Below are 18,584 nucleotides of genomic sequence, written 5' to 3' on the forward strand. Positions count from 1 at the left end.
CAAACTGAGCAAAAGGCAGACTTTGGAAGAGGATGCACACTGAGCAAGAGGACGTATTGCAAGCTTCGTTATTGTTATTGTTGTAATCCAAACTGTTTAATTTCTTCCCGGCCTAATGCATGAGAACACTTAGCCTAAGGGGTGATGCAATCTTTGAATTCAAAATGATTTAGCACAGGCCTAAGCATATCATTTGCAAGAGACATTATTTTCAATGATGAGGACAGGAACTGTTGTTTTTTTAAAAAAAAACATTAAAAAAAAAACCCTTTGGTAAATTAAAATGAATTCTTCCAGAGATTTATTTTCAAAATTATTGGAATATGGGCTTTGCATTCATATAGAATCATAGAGTTGGAAGAGCCAGTAAGGGTCATCCAGTCCAACCCCCTGCCATGCAGGAAATCTAAATCAAAGCATCCCTGACAGCTGGCCATCCAGCCTCTGTTTAAAGACCTCTAAGGAAGGAGCCTCCACTACACTCTGAGGGCGTTTGTTCCACTGTTGACCAGCCCTTACTGTCAGGAAGTTCCTCCTAATGTTGAAGGAGTCTCTTTCCTTAGAGGTCTTTAAACAGAGGCTGGATGGCCATCTGTTGGGGATGCTTTGATTGAGATTTCCTACATGGCAGGGGGTTGGACTGGATGGCCCTTGCGGTCTCTTCCTACTCTATGATTATATATGAATGCAAAGCCCATATCCCATTAATTTTGAAAATAAATCTCTGGAAGAATTCATTTTAATGGAATATAAGTCCCCCCCCCCCCCCAAAAAAAAATGATATCAATAAAGTATATACTATATCATTAACATAAACCTTTTTTCTGGGTATAACCAAAGAGAAATATAAATATATTAATTACAAAGTGATTCACTATTAGCAGCCAGACTGTTATGTGCCAAGAATTAGAAGATTAATATTATTCTGTCAGATGAAGTTTGGATTTTATTGTCAGATGAAATTATGGAGTTGGCAGGGATGGATAAACTTTAGACATTATTGAAGGAAAAATTGCTGGATAACATTTTTAAAACTAGAATCCTTTTCTACTTTATTTGAAGAAAAAAGAAAAGAAGGCTATGCTTGCAGACTGGGATGCTTGAAGCATTTTTGATGTTGAACAGAAGAGGAATTGATGTAGAAAAGTATGCTATTCTTTCCTTTGAATTTTTTGGGGTGGGAGGATAGGAAGACAATTTTAATTATGTTACTGTGTGATACTGTTTAATTTATGGACTTGTTTGGTTTAGTATTTTTAAGGTGGGGAAGAGGGTATATTTTAGATAAATTAGGGAATTAGGTTTATTTGTTAATGTTTGATTGTTTTGGTCTCATGTGATTTTCTGTTGTCTTTTTAAAAATACTTTTTATTGATATAAACAAAAACAAACAAATCCACAAATCAACAGACATTACAATAAAATAACATTTCATATTTTACATCTTAAGTGTAGCTTATGTTAACTCCCCATTTAATCTTGTCACCACTTTTCTCATAACATTTTCTTCTTCCAAATATTTTATCATTTTCTCTTGTTCTCTTACCTGACTTTCTTAATTAATTAAATTAAATATTTTTGTTGTATTTTTAAGTGTGTGGTTTCCCAATTTTTTGTATATGTTTTAAATTGTATCTGCAACTAATAGATAGATATCAAAGTAAACTTTTCACTTGATGGCAATGAGGGTAATAAGTGGAGGAACAGCATTCTGCCTCCCATTTCAGGCAAAAAGAGAAGTTGGACAAGTGCTGGCCAGGGTTTGAACCTTTTAATCTTCTGTATGCAAAGTATGGGTTTTTATCACTAAACTATAGCCCCTTCCAATAGGAAACAGGAGTACAGTATGCATTCAGGATGACCAGACATCCTCATTTTCCAGGCCATGCCCTACATTTCAACCTTCTGTCCAGAAGGAATTTTAAAATGTATTCATTTTGAGCATGAATTTATATTAGTGTTTTTAGGTTTTTTAGTAATGTCCTACATTTTTCTTGAATGCTCTACATCTACTGATGTAACTATCCAAAGTCAGGAGATAAACCAGGGCCATACCTAATTTAAAAATAAAAACCCTGAGCCAAAGTTTAAATGCAAGTAGCCATACTCACTGGCAGCATGTAATAGCAATGCTATCATAAAAATCTCTAATTAAACATTCAAATATAATGTATGCATAACTAACAAACAATTTCTCTTATCAAGTTCTATTTTGCATGGCTGGGCAATGTGGGTGGCCTTCCTTTCATGTATGAAGATAGCAGGATTACATTTTATGGTACAAGGCATATCTTGTATGCAATGCTGCTTCCAACAGACTGTATAGTTGCAACACAATCTAGATTCTGCATCATGGAGCGATACCCTCTGCTGCAAGCAATGTTTAACTCTATCTATTACTGTACAAACATCCAATAATGCTGATATATGCATGTATTTGAGTTACACAGAACTCTTTGTCTGGCAGACTGTCAATGTAGATCATTTGCCCCTGTACACATAGCAAAGATGGCAAGATGTAAAACACTTATGACACTTAAATGTCCCAAAGGAAACCAATCTGAAAGGGTTTCTTTCCCTACCCTTATATATACCTCTACTCTGGTATATATTAACCAACAGTGTTGCAGATTATTATAATGACCAATAGTAAACTACAGCAAGGTATGAGAAACAGATTGGCTTCATGTGTAATCTTTTTTAAGTGAAGCTTTTGGACTATGCAGTTGCTGTCTAAATGCAATTGTGCAAACATGTTCTCCACATCAGATATACTTGTTGCAGCATGGAAATATGTTGTGATTTATATTCTCTGGTATTTTAATTAGTATTAAACAAACTCTTCAAGCTTGAAATAATCTAATTGACTTTGATGAAAAGGTTTCTACAGGTTTATTTTTAGGTGTGTGCCTTATCTTTATGAAGCAACGCAACACAGAGACACACACATATAGCCTCTATTTGCTTCTTAGGCAATGTATTCATTTTATTTATCAAATCTGTAGTTTTACCCTATAAAAATAAGGTTAACAGTGCAATCTTAATTTAATAATGTGCTGACTACATGGGGTTAGGATTCAGTGCAACCCTCTTCTGACAGCAGAAACTTTTTCTGTGTCTGAGTGCTTGTTTATTGTGCAGTACTCTTGGTTCTGCACCAATAAACACTCATGGAAAGCTATCTCATGATGAGTCAGACAGTCTAGTCTAGTATAATAATCTCTGATAGGCAGCAGTGCCTTTCTAGAGTTTCAGGCAAAATTCTTTCTCAATCCTTATCTAGAGTTCTCCAGTATTCATGCTGTTCTCCCATCCAAATACTAACCATATCCGACAATATTTGCTCAGAGTGCTATGGTGGATATTGGGTGTTTTGATACTACAGAATACAATAGAATTCTCATCAGGATCAGAAAATACTTCCAACTGAGGCAATCAGTGGGAGCTGTTTTTGTTTTTAAATTGCTCAGATGAGGATACAATGCCACTTTTAATCCATATTAAAAATTCCCATTTTCAAACAAACAAAAAACAAAAGCAGCTCTGGGGCACCCAATAAGCATCAGCACTCTGGTGAGGAATGCCAATACAACTCCTTTCTTAGCATGCTGTTTTCCTGCTGAAATTCTGTCAAAGATATTTGCCTTGAAATAGTTTGCTACAAATTACAGGTAGAGGATAGAGTTCAATTTAAAAAGGGGGGGAAGGGGGCAGTTGTCCTTCTTAAGGTTGCCGAGCTGTTTTAAGAGAAAGATTAGAGGTATAGTGTTCAGATGCAATGAAGGACTTCTTGGAAGTAAAGGACTCCTCATGAGGGAGGGCTCTCACTGGAAACTTTTAATGTAGGAGAGGGAATGATGTACCTCTTCAGATAGGTTTGCCATATCCTGCCTGGGGGCGGGACTTTCCTGGTTTTGGGCGGGTCTGAACGGTCCCGCCCCAGTTTGCCCTTTGTCCCAGGATTTCCCCCACCCCCGGGCTTTGTTGCAAAGTCTGCAACGGTGGGGGCGGGGGAAAGAGAGAGGCCTATGTAGGCCTCTCTCTTTTGGCGGGGGAGGGGCTTCCCTCCCCTCTTTGGCTCCGCTGGAGCCGAGGGAGGGAAAGAAGCCTTGCTGAGGCCAGACTCCTTTCCCTTCTTCGGCCCCACTGCCGGGGACGGAGCCCAGGCAGGGAAAGAAAGCCTCCCTGAGGGGAGGATTCTTTCCCTGCCTGGGCTCCACCGCCGGGGACGGAGCCCAGGCAGGGAAAACAGCCTTTCCTCTTCTTTCTCCTCCTCTTCATCTTCCTCTTCTTCTTCTTCCTCCACTTCTCCTCCTCCTCCTCCTCTTCCTCCCCTTCTTCGTCATCTTCTTCCTCCTCCTCTTCCTCCCCTTCTTCTTCTTCTCTACTTTCTCTTCTTCCTCTTCTTTTTCCCCTCTTCCTCCGCCTCTTCTTCCTCCTCTTCTTCTTCCTCTCTACTTCCTCTTCTTCCTCCTCCTCCCCTTCTTCTTCCTCTCTACTTCCTCTTCTTCCTCCTCCTCTTCGTCTCCTCCTCTTCTTCTTCCCCTCTTCCTCCCCTTCTTCTTCCTCTCTACTTCCTCTTCTTCCTCCTCCTCTTTTCCCCTCTTCCTCCTCCTCTTCTTCTTCTCCTCCTCTTCTTCCTCCTCTTCTTCCACTCTTCCTCCTCTTCTTCCCCTCCTCCTCCTCTTATTTTTATATTATTTTTCCTATTCTTTCTCCTTCTCCTTCATTTTTCTTCTCCCCCCTTCTTCCTCCTCTGTTGTTGCTGCTGTTTTGTGTGCCTTCAACTCCTTTCCAACTTATGGTAACCTTAGTTATGGAATAAGCAACTGAAATATGTAATAACCTATGTTAAATATATAACCATGTTAAATGTTAAACCCAAAAGGATTGGTTATGCAATAAGCCTCTGAAATATGCAAGAAGCCATGTCAAATGCCCCAATGTGCTGTTGTGTGTTTTGGAATGGGGGGGGGAGGTGTTTGGCCAGAAAGGGAAGTACATTTCTGCCATCTGTCTAGGAATAATGCCAAAATGTCCTCCAGTTTGATCATGCCTAAGAAACATGCATTTATATTAACATTTAAAAAAAAAATCGCCGAATTTTTTTGTGTGTCCTCCATTTTAAAAAAGTGTCCTATATTTGAAAATGTTGTCCTCCATTTGTCCCGGTTTGGAGGTCCTAACTTATGGCAACCCTATCTTCAGATGCTGTTCAGATGCAATGGCTATGCTGGGTAGGGTTGCTGGAACCAACATGATTCCCACCATGTTCTAAGAGACTTCAGCTGAACTTGGATGGGGCTGAAGCAGCTCCTGCATAAAAGAGTTTCAGTCTGAAGCTGCAGAAACCAGTGAAAGCAGCATACTTGGAACTTATTGGCTGTTGGTGTGTATGCAATTCTTGGACTCTTGTTATATTTTGCATTGCTGGCCTACGGCCCTGTACTGATATTAATGTTTTCCTTTGGGTCCCCGATGCTTAGCATTCCCGGTAGGATTCTGTCTGTTATAACCTTGGTTTTGTTTCCCAGACCATGACTTCAGATTCCCCTTGTCTGATCTGTCTGCTGGCTGTGCGAAGCTTTACTGGTGCTGACTTTGGACCACTTGACCTTGCTACTGGGATTATGTATGACACAGTGAAAACTGAAGAGGGTTCCTATACCTTTAATGGTTGTGTAGAAAAAGGGAACCCTTGTTATCTGGCTGAATGACAAGCAATACCTGCTACAATTCCCCCTTCTATACAACCATTAAAGCTACAGGAACCAGTTTTTAATCAGGCAACCCTAGCTGAGACTTGCTTAGCCATCTCCTTATTTGCTCAACACCTGTAACAGAGCATGAGGCAAAGCATAAGCCAGAACACAAACCCTTCATCATTTACAGGCCATAGTCTTGTTACTATCAAAATAATTACAACTACAGCCACACTCAGCTGTGTCACTAGGTTAGCATCATCCAGTGCAGTAATTCATGGTATCACCCCTCCTCATTGACCTCTCCCCATACCATCCCATGCAGAATCCTTAGTAATGATTTTTTTGTATTAATGTTACTTATAAATCGTAATTCCTGTATGTCACTGAATGAAATGACAATAGTTGCAATGCAAACTAGAAAAATTAATATTATACCTTTAATTTACAGTATCATATACACAGCCTAAATGTATTCACATGTACATAGTTCCATGTGATTAAAATATAAAATTGGTAAGATGATTAACAAAGAGTTTTAGTTTTTAAAAAATTAAATTTGAATTTTAAATTTAAAAAAACCCTGAAGCTTCTCGTTCTCCCACTGAGCTTTGTCCCACTCATGCCATCTCTTCTATTGAGCTCCAGCATTTTTAAAGGGATGCAGGCAAATGCTATAGCCTGTTTCTGCCCAAATGTTTGGGGAGCAGTGGTGTAACCGCCCTTTAGGATGTCACCTGGTGTGGCTCAGACTCCTCTAGTGACACCCGTGGCTACACTCCCCAAAAAGTGATGCTATCCTGCCTCATATCACAGTAATATAGTTGTACCTTCTTAGACACACACAATTTTTAATATCCTGCCTTTCCCCAATATGAAAACACAGGGCAGCTTACAGCATAAGTTAAAACAATGTTTACTATGAATGTTAAAAAGTAATTAAATAAGAATTCAAACTGAAAACACATAGTGAAGATAAAATACAGCACACTTATTAAAAGATCCTTCTGCAAGACCCAGTTAACAGCTGAAGACCTGTGAAGGATTTGAAAAGAACCTTTCAATGGAGTCTCTGACTGTGTAGAAGAAAAGAGTTAAAACATAAAATGTTGGGTATTTAGTAACAACTAATGAATTCAGAAACTTGGTTAGTCACAGAAAACCCAGCAGAATTGGCACCTGTCTAACTTTTATATTCACAGAATGGAAACTTTTATGCTGAAGGCTGTATTCCAAGCTGCCATTGGCCAACGTTTTGATATCTTAAGCTCCAATAAAAGTGCCTGAACTAACAGGTAAGGAGTCATGATTCAATCTCTTCTTTTGAAACCCTGTTACTTATGTACACAGAATCAGAGGCTTTGGAGAACCCACCTTGATATACCTCAACTACCTCTGACAGAGGATCTGTTTTTCTTCACCACCTTTTGTCCTTTCTGTCAGAACTGAACAGCTGAATCACCACAAAGAGGCCTTTGCCCAAGTACATCACACTGGCAAGGAAGCGCATATCAAGAGCCCTTTTGTGGTTCTTCTAGCTATGTGGAGACAAATAGTTAAAATACAACATATTAGAAGGGCCTTGGAAACAGGAGCTACATTTCCTAAACAGGATGCCTGAAGAGACTGGATTACCAGTTGCCACTGTGTAACCGAGCAAACATGACTATTGTTGCTAGCAAGTCTTACCTGAAGATAATAGTTTGTGTGTCCGTAAGAAACTGATTGCAAGACGCATGATGGATGCTTTGTCCAGGTGTGAGCTAATATTGTGAGGCAAAGGGAGTTCATGGGCCAGCTCATAGAACACTTCAGTCTCTTTGCTTCTTCTGCACCTTGCTGCATCCCTGGACTTCTCCTTTCTCCTTTCGGAACTGCTCCTTGTGAAAACAGAAAAAGACAGAGAAAGAAAGAAAGAAAGAGAAGAATTTTGAGATATAATTTATATTCTGGTAGGATAAATACAAAAAGAGAGGACCAAAATATTTTGCTAGTTTAGGTTGAAAAACAAAGTTGAGAAATTGTGGTCAGTTACTGTACAATATTATGGCAGACTCAGTAAGTGGCAAAGGAGGAACAAAGGAGAATGGAGATATTTATTTTTGTTTCTATGCATAATTGTGCATAAATTAAACAGGATATTGAGGGAAATGTGATATACTATGTAACTGAGATGAAAATAACAAAATATTATCTATCCTCTGTGTAGTAGGACAAATAATTTGGAAGTCTCATGAAGAGAAGACATAGTTTATATAGTGACTTCAGTAAGCATGGATATTGTATTATAATGTTATTTGAAATAAAATGTTTAAAAGGTATTGTATACTACTAGGACAGGTGCAATAAATGGCAAAGGAGGAAGTCATTTTTAGAAAATGGTAACACCTATTTAAAATCCCCCAAAATGTAAAAAACACACCAGAACAGGGCTTTCTGGACACTACTATGGTCCATTCCCCCAGCACCCTGAATTTCATTCAGCCCCAAATACCATCTGAAACAATACTGTCAATTTTGAGAAGTGTGGAATGTCTAAGTCATCTTTCCCAGCCCAGTACAGTTCTGTCATACATTCTTTTAATGAACCTCCCAGGAACTGAATATGGGGCCTGCTGTACGCAAAGCTTACATCCCCACAGTGCACACAACTAACTGAAGGTGAGTTATTGTCACAGTTACCAATCTGTCCTTTGCCCAGGAAGGAGGCTTTTGGGACAGAACGGTAAAGGTTTTAATGGCTAAATTATGAGCATGCAACTGAGTGCCTCTCTTTCTTTTTAAATTATCAGCAAGAACATGGGGGTTCAGATCCAGATCAAGGCCAACATATGCTTTACATGGAAGTCAAAAGAGAGAGTGGAAGTCTATTTATTGCAAGGTGTAGTTCAGGGACGTAGCCAAGGGGGGGGGTCCTTGGGGTCCAGACCCCCCTTCCATTAGAAAAGTGAATGGTGCATGCTGCTGCGCCGCCGCGCCCAGGCCTCATTATAATGGTGGCACTTAGTCTGGACCCCCCCTTCCTAAAATCCTGGCTACGTCCCTGTGTAGTTTCATACTGAAATAGCAGAAAACGTATCATTTTGCAAAATATCCTTCCACCTTGGAACAGTTACTATTTCAAATATGACCCCACTCTCAAATTTCCTAGCCAGGATAGACAGCAGTCATGGCAACTAGAGGATTCTGGGAGTTGTAACTTTTCCAAGCACTGCTCGCTTCCTAGCTACCTCACCTAGCAATCATGGAGGGTGTGTGCGCACACGTGCTAGTCAGTAACCTTTTTATGCTTCTTAGTTTTTATGCTCCTTTTAATGACTTGTTTGGTCATTTTATGATGAGTTTTCCCCCCCTATGGTTGTGCCATGCCATTTTGCATATAACCCCAAAACTGGCATTGAAGGGCAGACTAGAAATGTTCTAATAAACTAGACTGAAATAATTACTTGCAAGTAAATGAGCAAATAGACTCAGGCTACATCTTATTTTTGTGTTGGTACAGCAGGGATGTGTGTGTGTGTTTCTGTGTGATGGCTGCTGTGCACATACTTTGGGCAAGAATGAATTGTGGCAGAACAGGTTAGTGATGCTTATCTTAAGTGTTTTGCTAGCTTGGAATGGCCACACGTCATCAGTGTAAATGAGTTTATTATTTTCTCTTATATGTTAAAAATCTCACATTACTCCACAGGCCAGAGGTAGAAAACCTCCAACCTTTGGCATCATTTTTGTGGCCCTCAGCCAGATTCCAAAGCCCTTAAAAGGACAGGGCCTAGCTTAACAGATCAGGAGGAAGAGAAAGAGAGTGAAGGGGATAGAGGAGGAAGTTAACAGCAAAAGCAAAAAGGATAGGCTCAGGGGCATAACTAGGAAAGTGCAGGAGGTGTGAACCCACACTAGGTGACACCATGAATGGGGGTGTGTGACACCACTGTTCCCCAAACATCTGCCTTTTGGCAGATACAGGCTATGGCATTTGCCTGCATCCCTTTAAAACACTGAAGAGATGGTGTGAGTGGGGTGAGACTCGCTGGGAGGAGAAAGTAGAGGCCCTGGGTTTTTAAAAAAAATAAAAAATGTAAAATGTTAACATTTTTAAAGAAATATTCTTTAAAAAATTATCTTACCAAATGCCCACTTTACCTACATGAAACTATGTATATTTAAATAATATAGGCAGTGTATATGAAATTGTGATTTCAAGGTATAATTTTAATTTTGCTAATAATAATAATATTTTTATTTTTATCCCACTTTTTGTCAAGACAATCAAAGCAGCATACAAAGACTAAAATACCTCAATATATACTCAATATATACATAATATCCTAGGGGTTTTTTTTTGTCACAACTATTGCCAATATATTCAGTGATATCCAGGAAATGTGATTTACAAGTAACATTGGCACAAAAATTTTTTATTAAGGATTCTGTATGGTCTGTAATGGGAAGAGATCAACGGGGTGTGTGTGTGTGTGTGTGTGAGTTGACACCATGCGTAACCTCGCTGTGTGACACCAACCCTAGTGATACCATTGGGTAGGCTCACCTAATTTTTGTTCTGGCACTATCATATCTGCCAATATTTCACAGATGAACACTGGGAGACATGTGGCCGAACAATATCAGAATGTGATCAAGTTGGCAAATGTTATTAATGCAGAAAAACAAACAAACCAGGAGATATTGCAGCAGTTTGCTTTTTTCTAAGCCTACAGGGAAGCACAACACTCCTCTCCTTTCCTCTCCTCAGTGCATGCTACTTTTTAGTTTTAACTCAGGCCCGATACATGCAGAGTGTCCTAAAAGGACGCTCTGCCGGTGCCTCTTTTTCTGCTGGCAGGAAGCCACAGTGAATAAATCGTGCAGTTTCCTGCTGGCAGAAAAAGAACCTGCAAAAAGTGGGTTCTTTTCCCGGAGCACTTGTGACGCCACAGTGTGCCAATGGCAAAACTCGTGATGTCACAAGTGCGCCGTGATGTGCAGACGCTACGCGTCCATCACATCAAAATGGTGGCGCCCATCTGTACAGGGCACCACCATTTTGACGTATGGAATACGTGTTAGGGTTGCGGGGCGTGATGCCCCGAGGCAACCCTAGCACATATTGCTTACATGCTAAAAGGCCCATCTGTACTGGGCCTCAGTTTGCAGTAATTAAAGTAAGCTGAGGACAAAGGAGGAAGTGGGAAGAGGAGAAAGAAAATGGAACATTTTAAAAACAACTCAAAAAGTGCAGTGACAAAAGATTAATCAGGATTTTCTCTGTCAGATCAGGATCCTATGCACAATTAGCTTAAATCTTCTCATCACCAACATATCCCCTATCCCCACCAATAAGCCATGAAAGAATGTGATTCTTGATAGAAAAAAGTTGTCCATTCTCACTGCTATTCTAGGTCATCCTACAGCAATTTTGTTAGTGTCTCTTCTGTGCTTCAGAGATGTGGGACTCTCTGAAGAAGCCTTCAGAACTACCTTAAACCTGAGGGTGCCAAAAAGCTGAAGTAATTGAGGTTGGAATTGACTTCCTTTTCCTTCACCCCACAGCCCCACAACAGGAAGAAAGTACTATAAATTTTACATAGATGCTTCTCCATGAGAAAATATATTTTGTAAGTCTGTTCTGTTTCTTCTTAGCTAAATTAAAAGTTTTGTTATAGTTATTAAAATAGCATTAAGAGCAGTAAGAGCTGTTCAACAGTGGAACACACTCCCTCAGAGAGTGGCGGAGTCTCCTTCTTTTGAGGTTTTTAAACAGATGCTGGATGGCCATTTGTTGGGGTGCTTTGATTGTGTTTTCTTGCATGGCAGAGGTTGGACTTGATGACCCTTGAGGTCTCTTCCAATTCTATGATTCCATGATTCTATGATTTGAGTATTAATTTGTTACATTTTTTTTCCAATGGATGAATTGAAACACATCCATGCTGGAATATACATGAAAATCTTTAATGTCTTCTTGGGAATTCTATCCCCAAAGTACAGCAATTTTTTAAAATGCCAAATTATAGGGTTTTGTTTTTTAAAAAATTAGTTCTACCAAGAAAGAGTGTCTTCTGCATCAGGCCACCTGCTGACAAATGCTGGAATGTAATACACCAGTGAAATTAACAGAAGAAGCTGAGTTCTCAAACTGAGGAGCTAGATTCACAAACTGAGAGATTACACAAAAATGCCTAGTAAATACACAGGGAGAGTCACTGTTTCAAATCAGACTCTTACATACTTTCATTCCACAGATGTCACAAGACATACCAGCAATCCATTACCTGAACACAAAAGTGTAAATCCAAATCTAATTGTTTGTCTCAATAAATACAGTAAACTGTCTGAATCAATTTCTGAAATCAACATTTATATAAATCTCATTGATTCTCTTGGTATACTCTAGTGAAGACTAGGCATTAGATTTGGGCTAGTTAGTGTGGTGTAGTGACTTGAGTGCTGGATGAAGACTCTGTAGATCAGGGTTCATTTCCCAACTCAAGCATGAAAACCCATTGGGTGACCTTGAGAAAGTCCAAGTCTCTCAGCCTCAGAGGTTTCCCATGACTAACCTCTGAACAAATTTTGGTAAGAAAACAGGGAGTATATCACACGGAGCTTTTTGGTGGTGTTGTGGCTCAGTTCCAGCTCACTTCCAAAGTGATTGCACTTCCAATGATGCGGTTTCATGTCATAAACTGACTGTTTTATCAGACGCCATTGATTTCTATGGGAGCCCCTTGCGAATTGCTTCAGTAGTGTTTCTGAAGTCACCCCTCATTTTGGTAAAAACGGGGAAAAAGTGACTCCGGAGAATTCGCTTCCAGGCTGCCTTCGATTGCACTGCGATTTGGTCTGGTGTGGAAAAGCACTCCGATGCCACCCCTCTTGGCCCCTGCGTCCTCCTCCGTCATTCCCCTCCTCCTCCTTCATGCCATCTCCTCCTCTCTGCCAACCAGCCGATCCCATCATCCCCTGTGTCCCCAGCATCCTCCTAGACCCCAATCTGCTCCCCTCCTCCAGCCTGCCACCAATCCCATCATTCCCTGCCTTCTCCTAGACCTTGATCTGCTCCTCTCCTTCAGCCTCCCACCAATCACATCATCCCCTGACTGCTTCTGCATCCCGATCCTGGCCCCAGGGACCCCCAGCAAGCTAACCCATCATCCCGACTGCTCCTGCATCCTGATCCTGGCGCCAGGGACCTCCAGCGAGCTAACCCATCATCCCCTGACTGCTCCTGCATCCCGATCCTGGCCCCAGGGACCCCCAGCGACCTATCCCATCATCCCCTCCTGCATCCTGATCCCCTCCTGCATCCTGATCCTGGCCCCAGGGACCTCCAGTAAGCTAACCCATCATCCCCTGACTGCTCCTGCATCCCGATCCTGGCCCCAGGGACCCCCAGCAACCTATCCCATCATCCCCTGCCTTCTCCTGCATCCTGATCCTGGCCTCAGGTACCACCAGTGATCTATCCCATCATCCCCTGACTGCTTCTAGACCCCAATCTGCTCCTCTCCTTCAACCTGCCACTGATCCCATCATCCCCTGCCTCCTCCTTCACCTCGATGAAGGATGACAGCTAAGGAGGGGGCAGGGAAGGAGGACACCGTCCAGAGCCCCACTGAGCATGCCCAAGGGTGCCGATTCGAATTGTTGAACCCTCAAAGTATGCTCTGGTGTGGTAATACAATGTGCACTCACTCCCCTTTGCTTGAGTCCGCATCACGTGACATGCTTGGAATCGAACTGACTTCTCTTCCCCTTCACTTTGGAAGGACAACAGAAAGGCAACCAGGTGTGCAAAAACATGACGTTTTAACCTCAATCTGAATTGCTAGAGAGGAGTGACTCTGGATCTGGTGTAAAAAAACATCATGCTTTGCATTGCTAGAACAGGAGTGACTGTGGATCTGAGCTGCAACCCCCCCATGTGTGATAAAGTCCCAGGTTTGTCTTAGAATTGCCATAAGTAAAAAATGGGTTGGAGGCACTGTTACCAAGTTTGGATTTATATAAAATTTTGGGTACATGCGGTCTGTGCTATGACCCCTGACTGACCCCTTGGAGGACCCGCCATTCACCTAAAAGTGGAGAGACCACGTAGGCAGCTCACCTGACCCAGGCAGAGCCCTAGAAAGAAAGCTAAAATTGGAAAATTCCATAGGAAGTTTTGGGAGTCGCCAAACCAGAATCGCCTCTGCTGTCTAAGTAAGACAATGGACTTGGCTTCTCACTTAATGGGCCAATGATCAGCTTAACGGCTCAGCAATCAAGTCGGCTGCCCTTCCGAATTGTGTCCTGACCTAATGCATTGTGCAACATATTGCTTGCTCTTGGCTTAACAAAGCCCAGGCTATCAACACCTTTGTCTAGCAAGTCCCATAGCCTCCGGATACATTTCCCCCTATATAAACCCTGAGTTTTCGGACCCTCCTTTGGTTTTTTTAGCATTGGGTTCTTAGAGCACTGAGCTCTGCTGAAATCACTGAGCTAAACTGAGCTGTCACTGTCACCAACTTGAACTCTGCTCTCAAGCCTCCGCGGCCCTCCTTCCCTGCTCCCGCCGCCAGGACTCACTGTCCATCCAAGCTTCATCAGGACCTCCCAGAGAAGACTTCTAAGGTAGTATATCCTACTGGTGCCTCTCCTTCTCAACCTATCTCCTGAACTAACTCCTCCCCTGCTGCAGCATTGAATGTGTGTGTGTGTGTGTGTGTGTGTGTGCGCGTGCCCCCTTTTGCTGTGTGGTTTCACTTGTGTTTTAATAAATGTTATTAGATTAATTGCACCTAATTGGTATCAGAGTCTCTTTCTCTTGGGGTGTGCTGGCGACCTCTGGTATACACTTTGGGACACGATTCTGGCATGTGGCATTGTTAGGGCCACCTCTCAGCAATATTTGAGCTAATTAATATTCCCCTAATTTGATCCTTCCTAACAGCACACAACAACAACAACAACAACAACAACAACAAGATTTCTAAAACTAAAATATCAAAAAGGAGCAGTACATTATTCTCAGATTCTCGAGTCTGATAGAGTCACTTCAAAAATAAATTCAAACCAATTTATTTCATAGAATACCTCATCAGATTTCTGCCCTATTCTGCTGTTCCTATCTCATTTCTACAATTCAAAAGTAAAGGAGATCATTGCTGTGGGTTAAGAAGAAGAAAATGAAAACAGTAAGCAGTATGGAACAGGGATCTTCTAAAAAACAAGTCTTATGAGAACAGGCAAAAGAAGAAAACTGAAGGATGGACAAAAAAAGAAAAAGAGTGACATGACATCAGCCTTTAAAACTCATTGGTGTAGATATCTAAGGCTCTGAACAACTTGTGGACAAGAAAATTTAATCTTATCACTTGTATCTTGAGTCATCATCAGAAGATCACTTACAAATGCCCTCACAAAAACAAGTTAGGCATATATCTTCAAGAAAGAAGTTCTCCACAGCTGTGGCATTCCTCTGTGGAATGCCTTCCTCAAGGAGACCCATCTGGTGCCCACATGATCATCTTTTTTGCACTAGGGGAAACCATTTATTTCCCCTGAGGTATTTGCATTTTTAGATTTTATAGATGTTTATAAACTTCACTGTGCTCTTTGATCTTGCCTTACTACATAGCATAGCATTGTTTGATATTCTTTTAGATTTTTGTAACCCAGCCAGATAACTTTGTCTGGGGTCAGATTAAACATAAAACAAATTAACATAGCTGTATAAAATGGGAAATTCAACCAAGAAAATGAAGAAATCAAAATGGTTAAAGAATTCCTGTACCTGGAATCAAACACTGATCAGAAGACTACGAATGGGAAGGGCAGCTATGAAAGAACTACACAAGATCCTAAAGCGTAAAGATATACAACTGAGCATGAAAGTTAGAATTGTCCAAGCCTTTGTATTCCCCATCACCATGTATGAATGTGAGAGCTGGACAGTGAAGAAAGCCAATCAAAGCCAAGAAAATCAACTAATTTGAGGTGCTGGAGAAGAGTTTTAATAATAATAATAATAATAATAATAATAATAGGTTTTATTTTTATCCCGCTTTTCCGCGATGATCAAAGCGGCTTACAGATTAAAATTCAACATAAAAATACATACATATCAATAAAAACAATGTAAAAAATATCATATTAAAAAACTATTACACAGCCAGCTTGGTTGAACTGATCCAAAAACATTGCAAAAATCGTTACACAATAGGGGGAGAGGGCATAATATCACATCTCATGGGGGGAAAGCTTGGTGAAAGAAAAAGGTCTTAAGGTTCTTTCTGAAAAGATTTTAAGGATATTGCGGGCAGACAAAAGGACAAACAAATGGGTCCCTGAGCAGATTATGCCAGAAATCTTCCTGGAAGCTGAGATGATCTAACTGAAGTTGTTGTACTTTGACCACATCAGGCGAAAGCATGACTCATTATAAAAGGCAACAATGTAAAAAGGGATGAAAATGTCATGCGAAATCGTTACGTGTAATTATGTGATTTTTCCAGGATATTCACAGGATAAACTCCCAATCTCTTTCGTGTGACAAACTCTATAGTCTCTAGGTGGTTTATAAAATAAAATGAAATACAAGTAAAACAAGAAATATGAGTAAATGCCATGCAATATTCAAAGGAAAAGATCATCAAAAGACATCAACCAATTAAAAAAATTACAATTCTCTAAACAGTGTGTTCAGCCTTAATTTTGTCAACAAAACCAACCACAACTGAACAAAAGATTCATTTCTTTTGTAGATAAATGAGTATGAAACATCCAAGTCAAAGTAATCCTCCCTGTGCCTCTCAGGATACTGCAAGCTAAAAGTCTAAAGATAGATTTTCTGCAGGACCAGCCCATAATCTGAACCACAAAATCTTAGCCACAAAAACCCATGCATGATGTATAATGTAGCTCTCAAACTAATTTCTCCATCGAACGGACTTGTTTGGCAACCTCAGCAAGTTGTTCAGTGACATCGGATGCTGAAGAAAGTATTAACAAAGAAAATGAATACTGTAGTTTTCTTTATATCTACATGAAAAGAGAAGAGTAGGTTTTAATTAGATAGCCAGAGTGTGTGTCTTGAAGGTGATTCTGATTTATATTGACACTAAAACTTATCATTAGATTTTCTTGGCATCGCTGAGATTGCCTTCATCTGAGGTCGAGAGAGTGTGAGTTGCTCAAGGCCACCCCAGTGGGTTTCCATGGCTAAGTGGGAATTCCAACCCTGATCTTCCAGAGTCCTAGCCGAACGCTCAAACCACTACACCACACTATACAAATTATCCTATGGAAGGAAAAAAAGTATGTCTTTGGATGATGGAAAATAAGGTATTAGGTGACCAAGACCCACACAGAGTTAGTGTGAACATGCGCCAGCAATGCTATGGTGTGAGGCAGCCAAGCTCTGATGATGATAATGGTTAGGACTTTAACCTTTTGTGGAAGCTTAAAGAAGTGGTGGCATTCCAGAAGTTTCTAGATTTCAACTTTCATCAGTACTAAGGATCTTAGGATCAGCTTGACCTATCTCACAGGATTATTGTAAGGGTAAATTGGAGAAGAATAGGGCCTTCTACTCTGCCTTGAGCTCCATGAAGGAGTGATCTGATAACAATGACAGTAGGGGCCCTAGGAAACGTCTCCTTAAAGTAAATGGAGATGGTGAAACTGCAAGCATAAAGTCTCTATCAAACCCTGTTTTTGTGTGTGTGTTGTTGGTTCATGCACCTCAAAGGTCAGGAATTTACAGTTAATTAGGCTGTCAGGAATAAATGCTGCTGTCAAAAGGTTTGTTATCACAACTTCAAATGTTAACTTGCAGAACAAGAATAGCATGTTTGAATACTACCAAGAGATAAAGGAAAATATGACTGGCTTTCTATACAAATGGAAACCACTGATCAAATAACTGCTATTTAAGAGGGATATTTTCAGAATTCTAGAAAACAATATGCTACATTATCTCCCTCTTCCCCCACTGTGAAGAACATTAAGAATAACTCAATGCATAGTGCTTATACTGTACTAAATGTATAAGATTTTCCATCAGTACTTGGGAAAGGCAATTAGTTATTCCTACCTTTCCCCAATAATTACTTGCCACTATATCACAATTCTTTTTAAAGTAACTCTTTAATTTCCCACTTCTCAAATGTAACTAAAACAGGCACTTGTTGTTACTTAAAAACGAACAAACATCCAACTGTAAAGCCATTGGCATGTAGTGCAAACAACAACCTCCTCTCATCCATGATGTTGCAACCTCTTCAGAAAAAGGTTATACCAAACCCAAGTGCTGCCGATCTCAGTGCTCTTCTATTTGATGACATAGTCTTCTGTCAGAAGATGTCTTCTTTTTGGTCAAGTCCAGTTCAAAGATTAAGCAGAATAAAAACAATTGCCAATCAGACTGAGTGAGCAGAGAGATTACCTGACTGAAGTCTTCCCTACTATAGTGAGATGTCCTGAATTTCTATTTGTAGTGGACCTTCCACATTTGCTGGGTCAGAGGCATAGGATCCCAATGAAAGTGGGAAACCCATGAATAAAAAAAATTTTTTGGCTTTTTTAACCCGAGACATCTCTCTAGAAATCTCTAGGTCCTCCAGAACAGCTCTGTGGTCCACATCCTCCTGAAACTGGCCACATAATGATGCTAGAGGACCTAGAAATGCCTAAAGTAGTGTGTTCTTTAGGAATCCTAAGTCCTTCACTATCACCCTATGGTAAACCTCCAGCAGAGTCATGCTGAAGGACCTAGAGATTTCTAGAGAGAGCATATTAATCAAATCAATAAATGTCAAAGTTGCAAATGTGATGGGTCGACTGTACATTATAGTAATTGGTTAGATCCACATTACAAATTATAGCAGTTTGATGCTA

General features: G+C 40.5%; 1 protein-coding gene across 2 annotated transcripts in view; it reads right to left on the reverse strand.

Annotated features, from left to right (window-relative positions):
* The window catches only part of EPAS1 (endothelial PAS domain protein 1), a 160,381-nt gene that overhangs the window by 63,361 nt on the left and 78,436 nt on the right, over positions 1-18,584 (reverse strand). Inside the window, exon 2 of one of the 2 annotated variants that reach the window (XM_089529147.1) lies at positions 7,392-7,576. In XM_089529147.1, the coding sequence (XP_089385273.1) occupies positions 7,392-7,576 (185 nt within the window). Of the gene's footprint in view, positions 1-7,391; positions 7,583-18,584 lie in introns of both variants that reach the window. The other variant, XM_089529145.1, reaches the window with a different exon arrangement.

The sequence above is a fragment of the Sceloporus occidentalis genome, unplaced genomic scaffold, assembly GCF_023333645.1.
Source record: "Sceloporus occidentalis isolate IW3139 unplaced genomic scaffold, rSceOcc1.0.p SCAF_6, whole genome shotgun sequence".
NCBI classification, from domain to species: domain Eukaryota; kingdom Metazoa; phylum Chordata; class Lepidosauria; order Squamata; family Phrynosomatidae; genus Sceloporus; species Sceloporus occidentalis.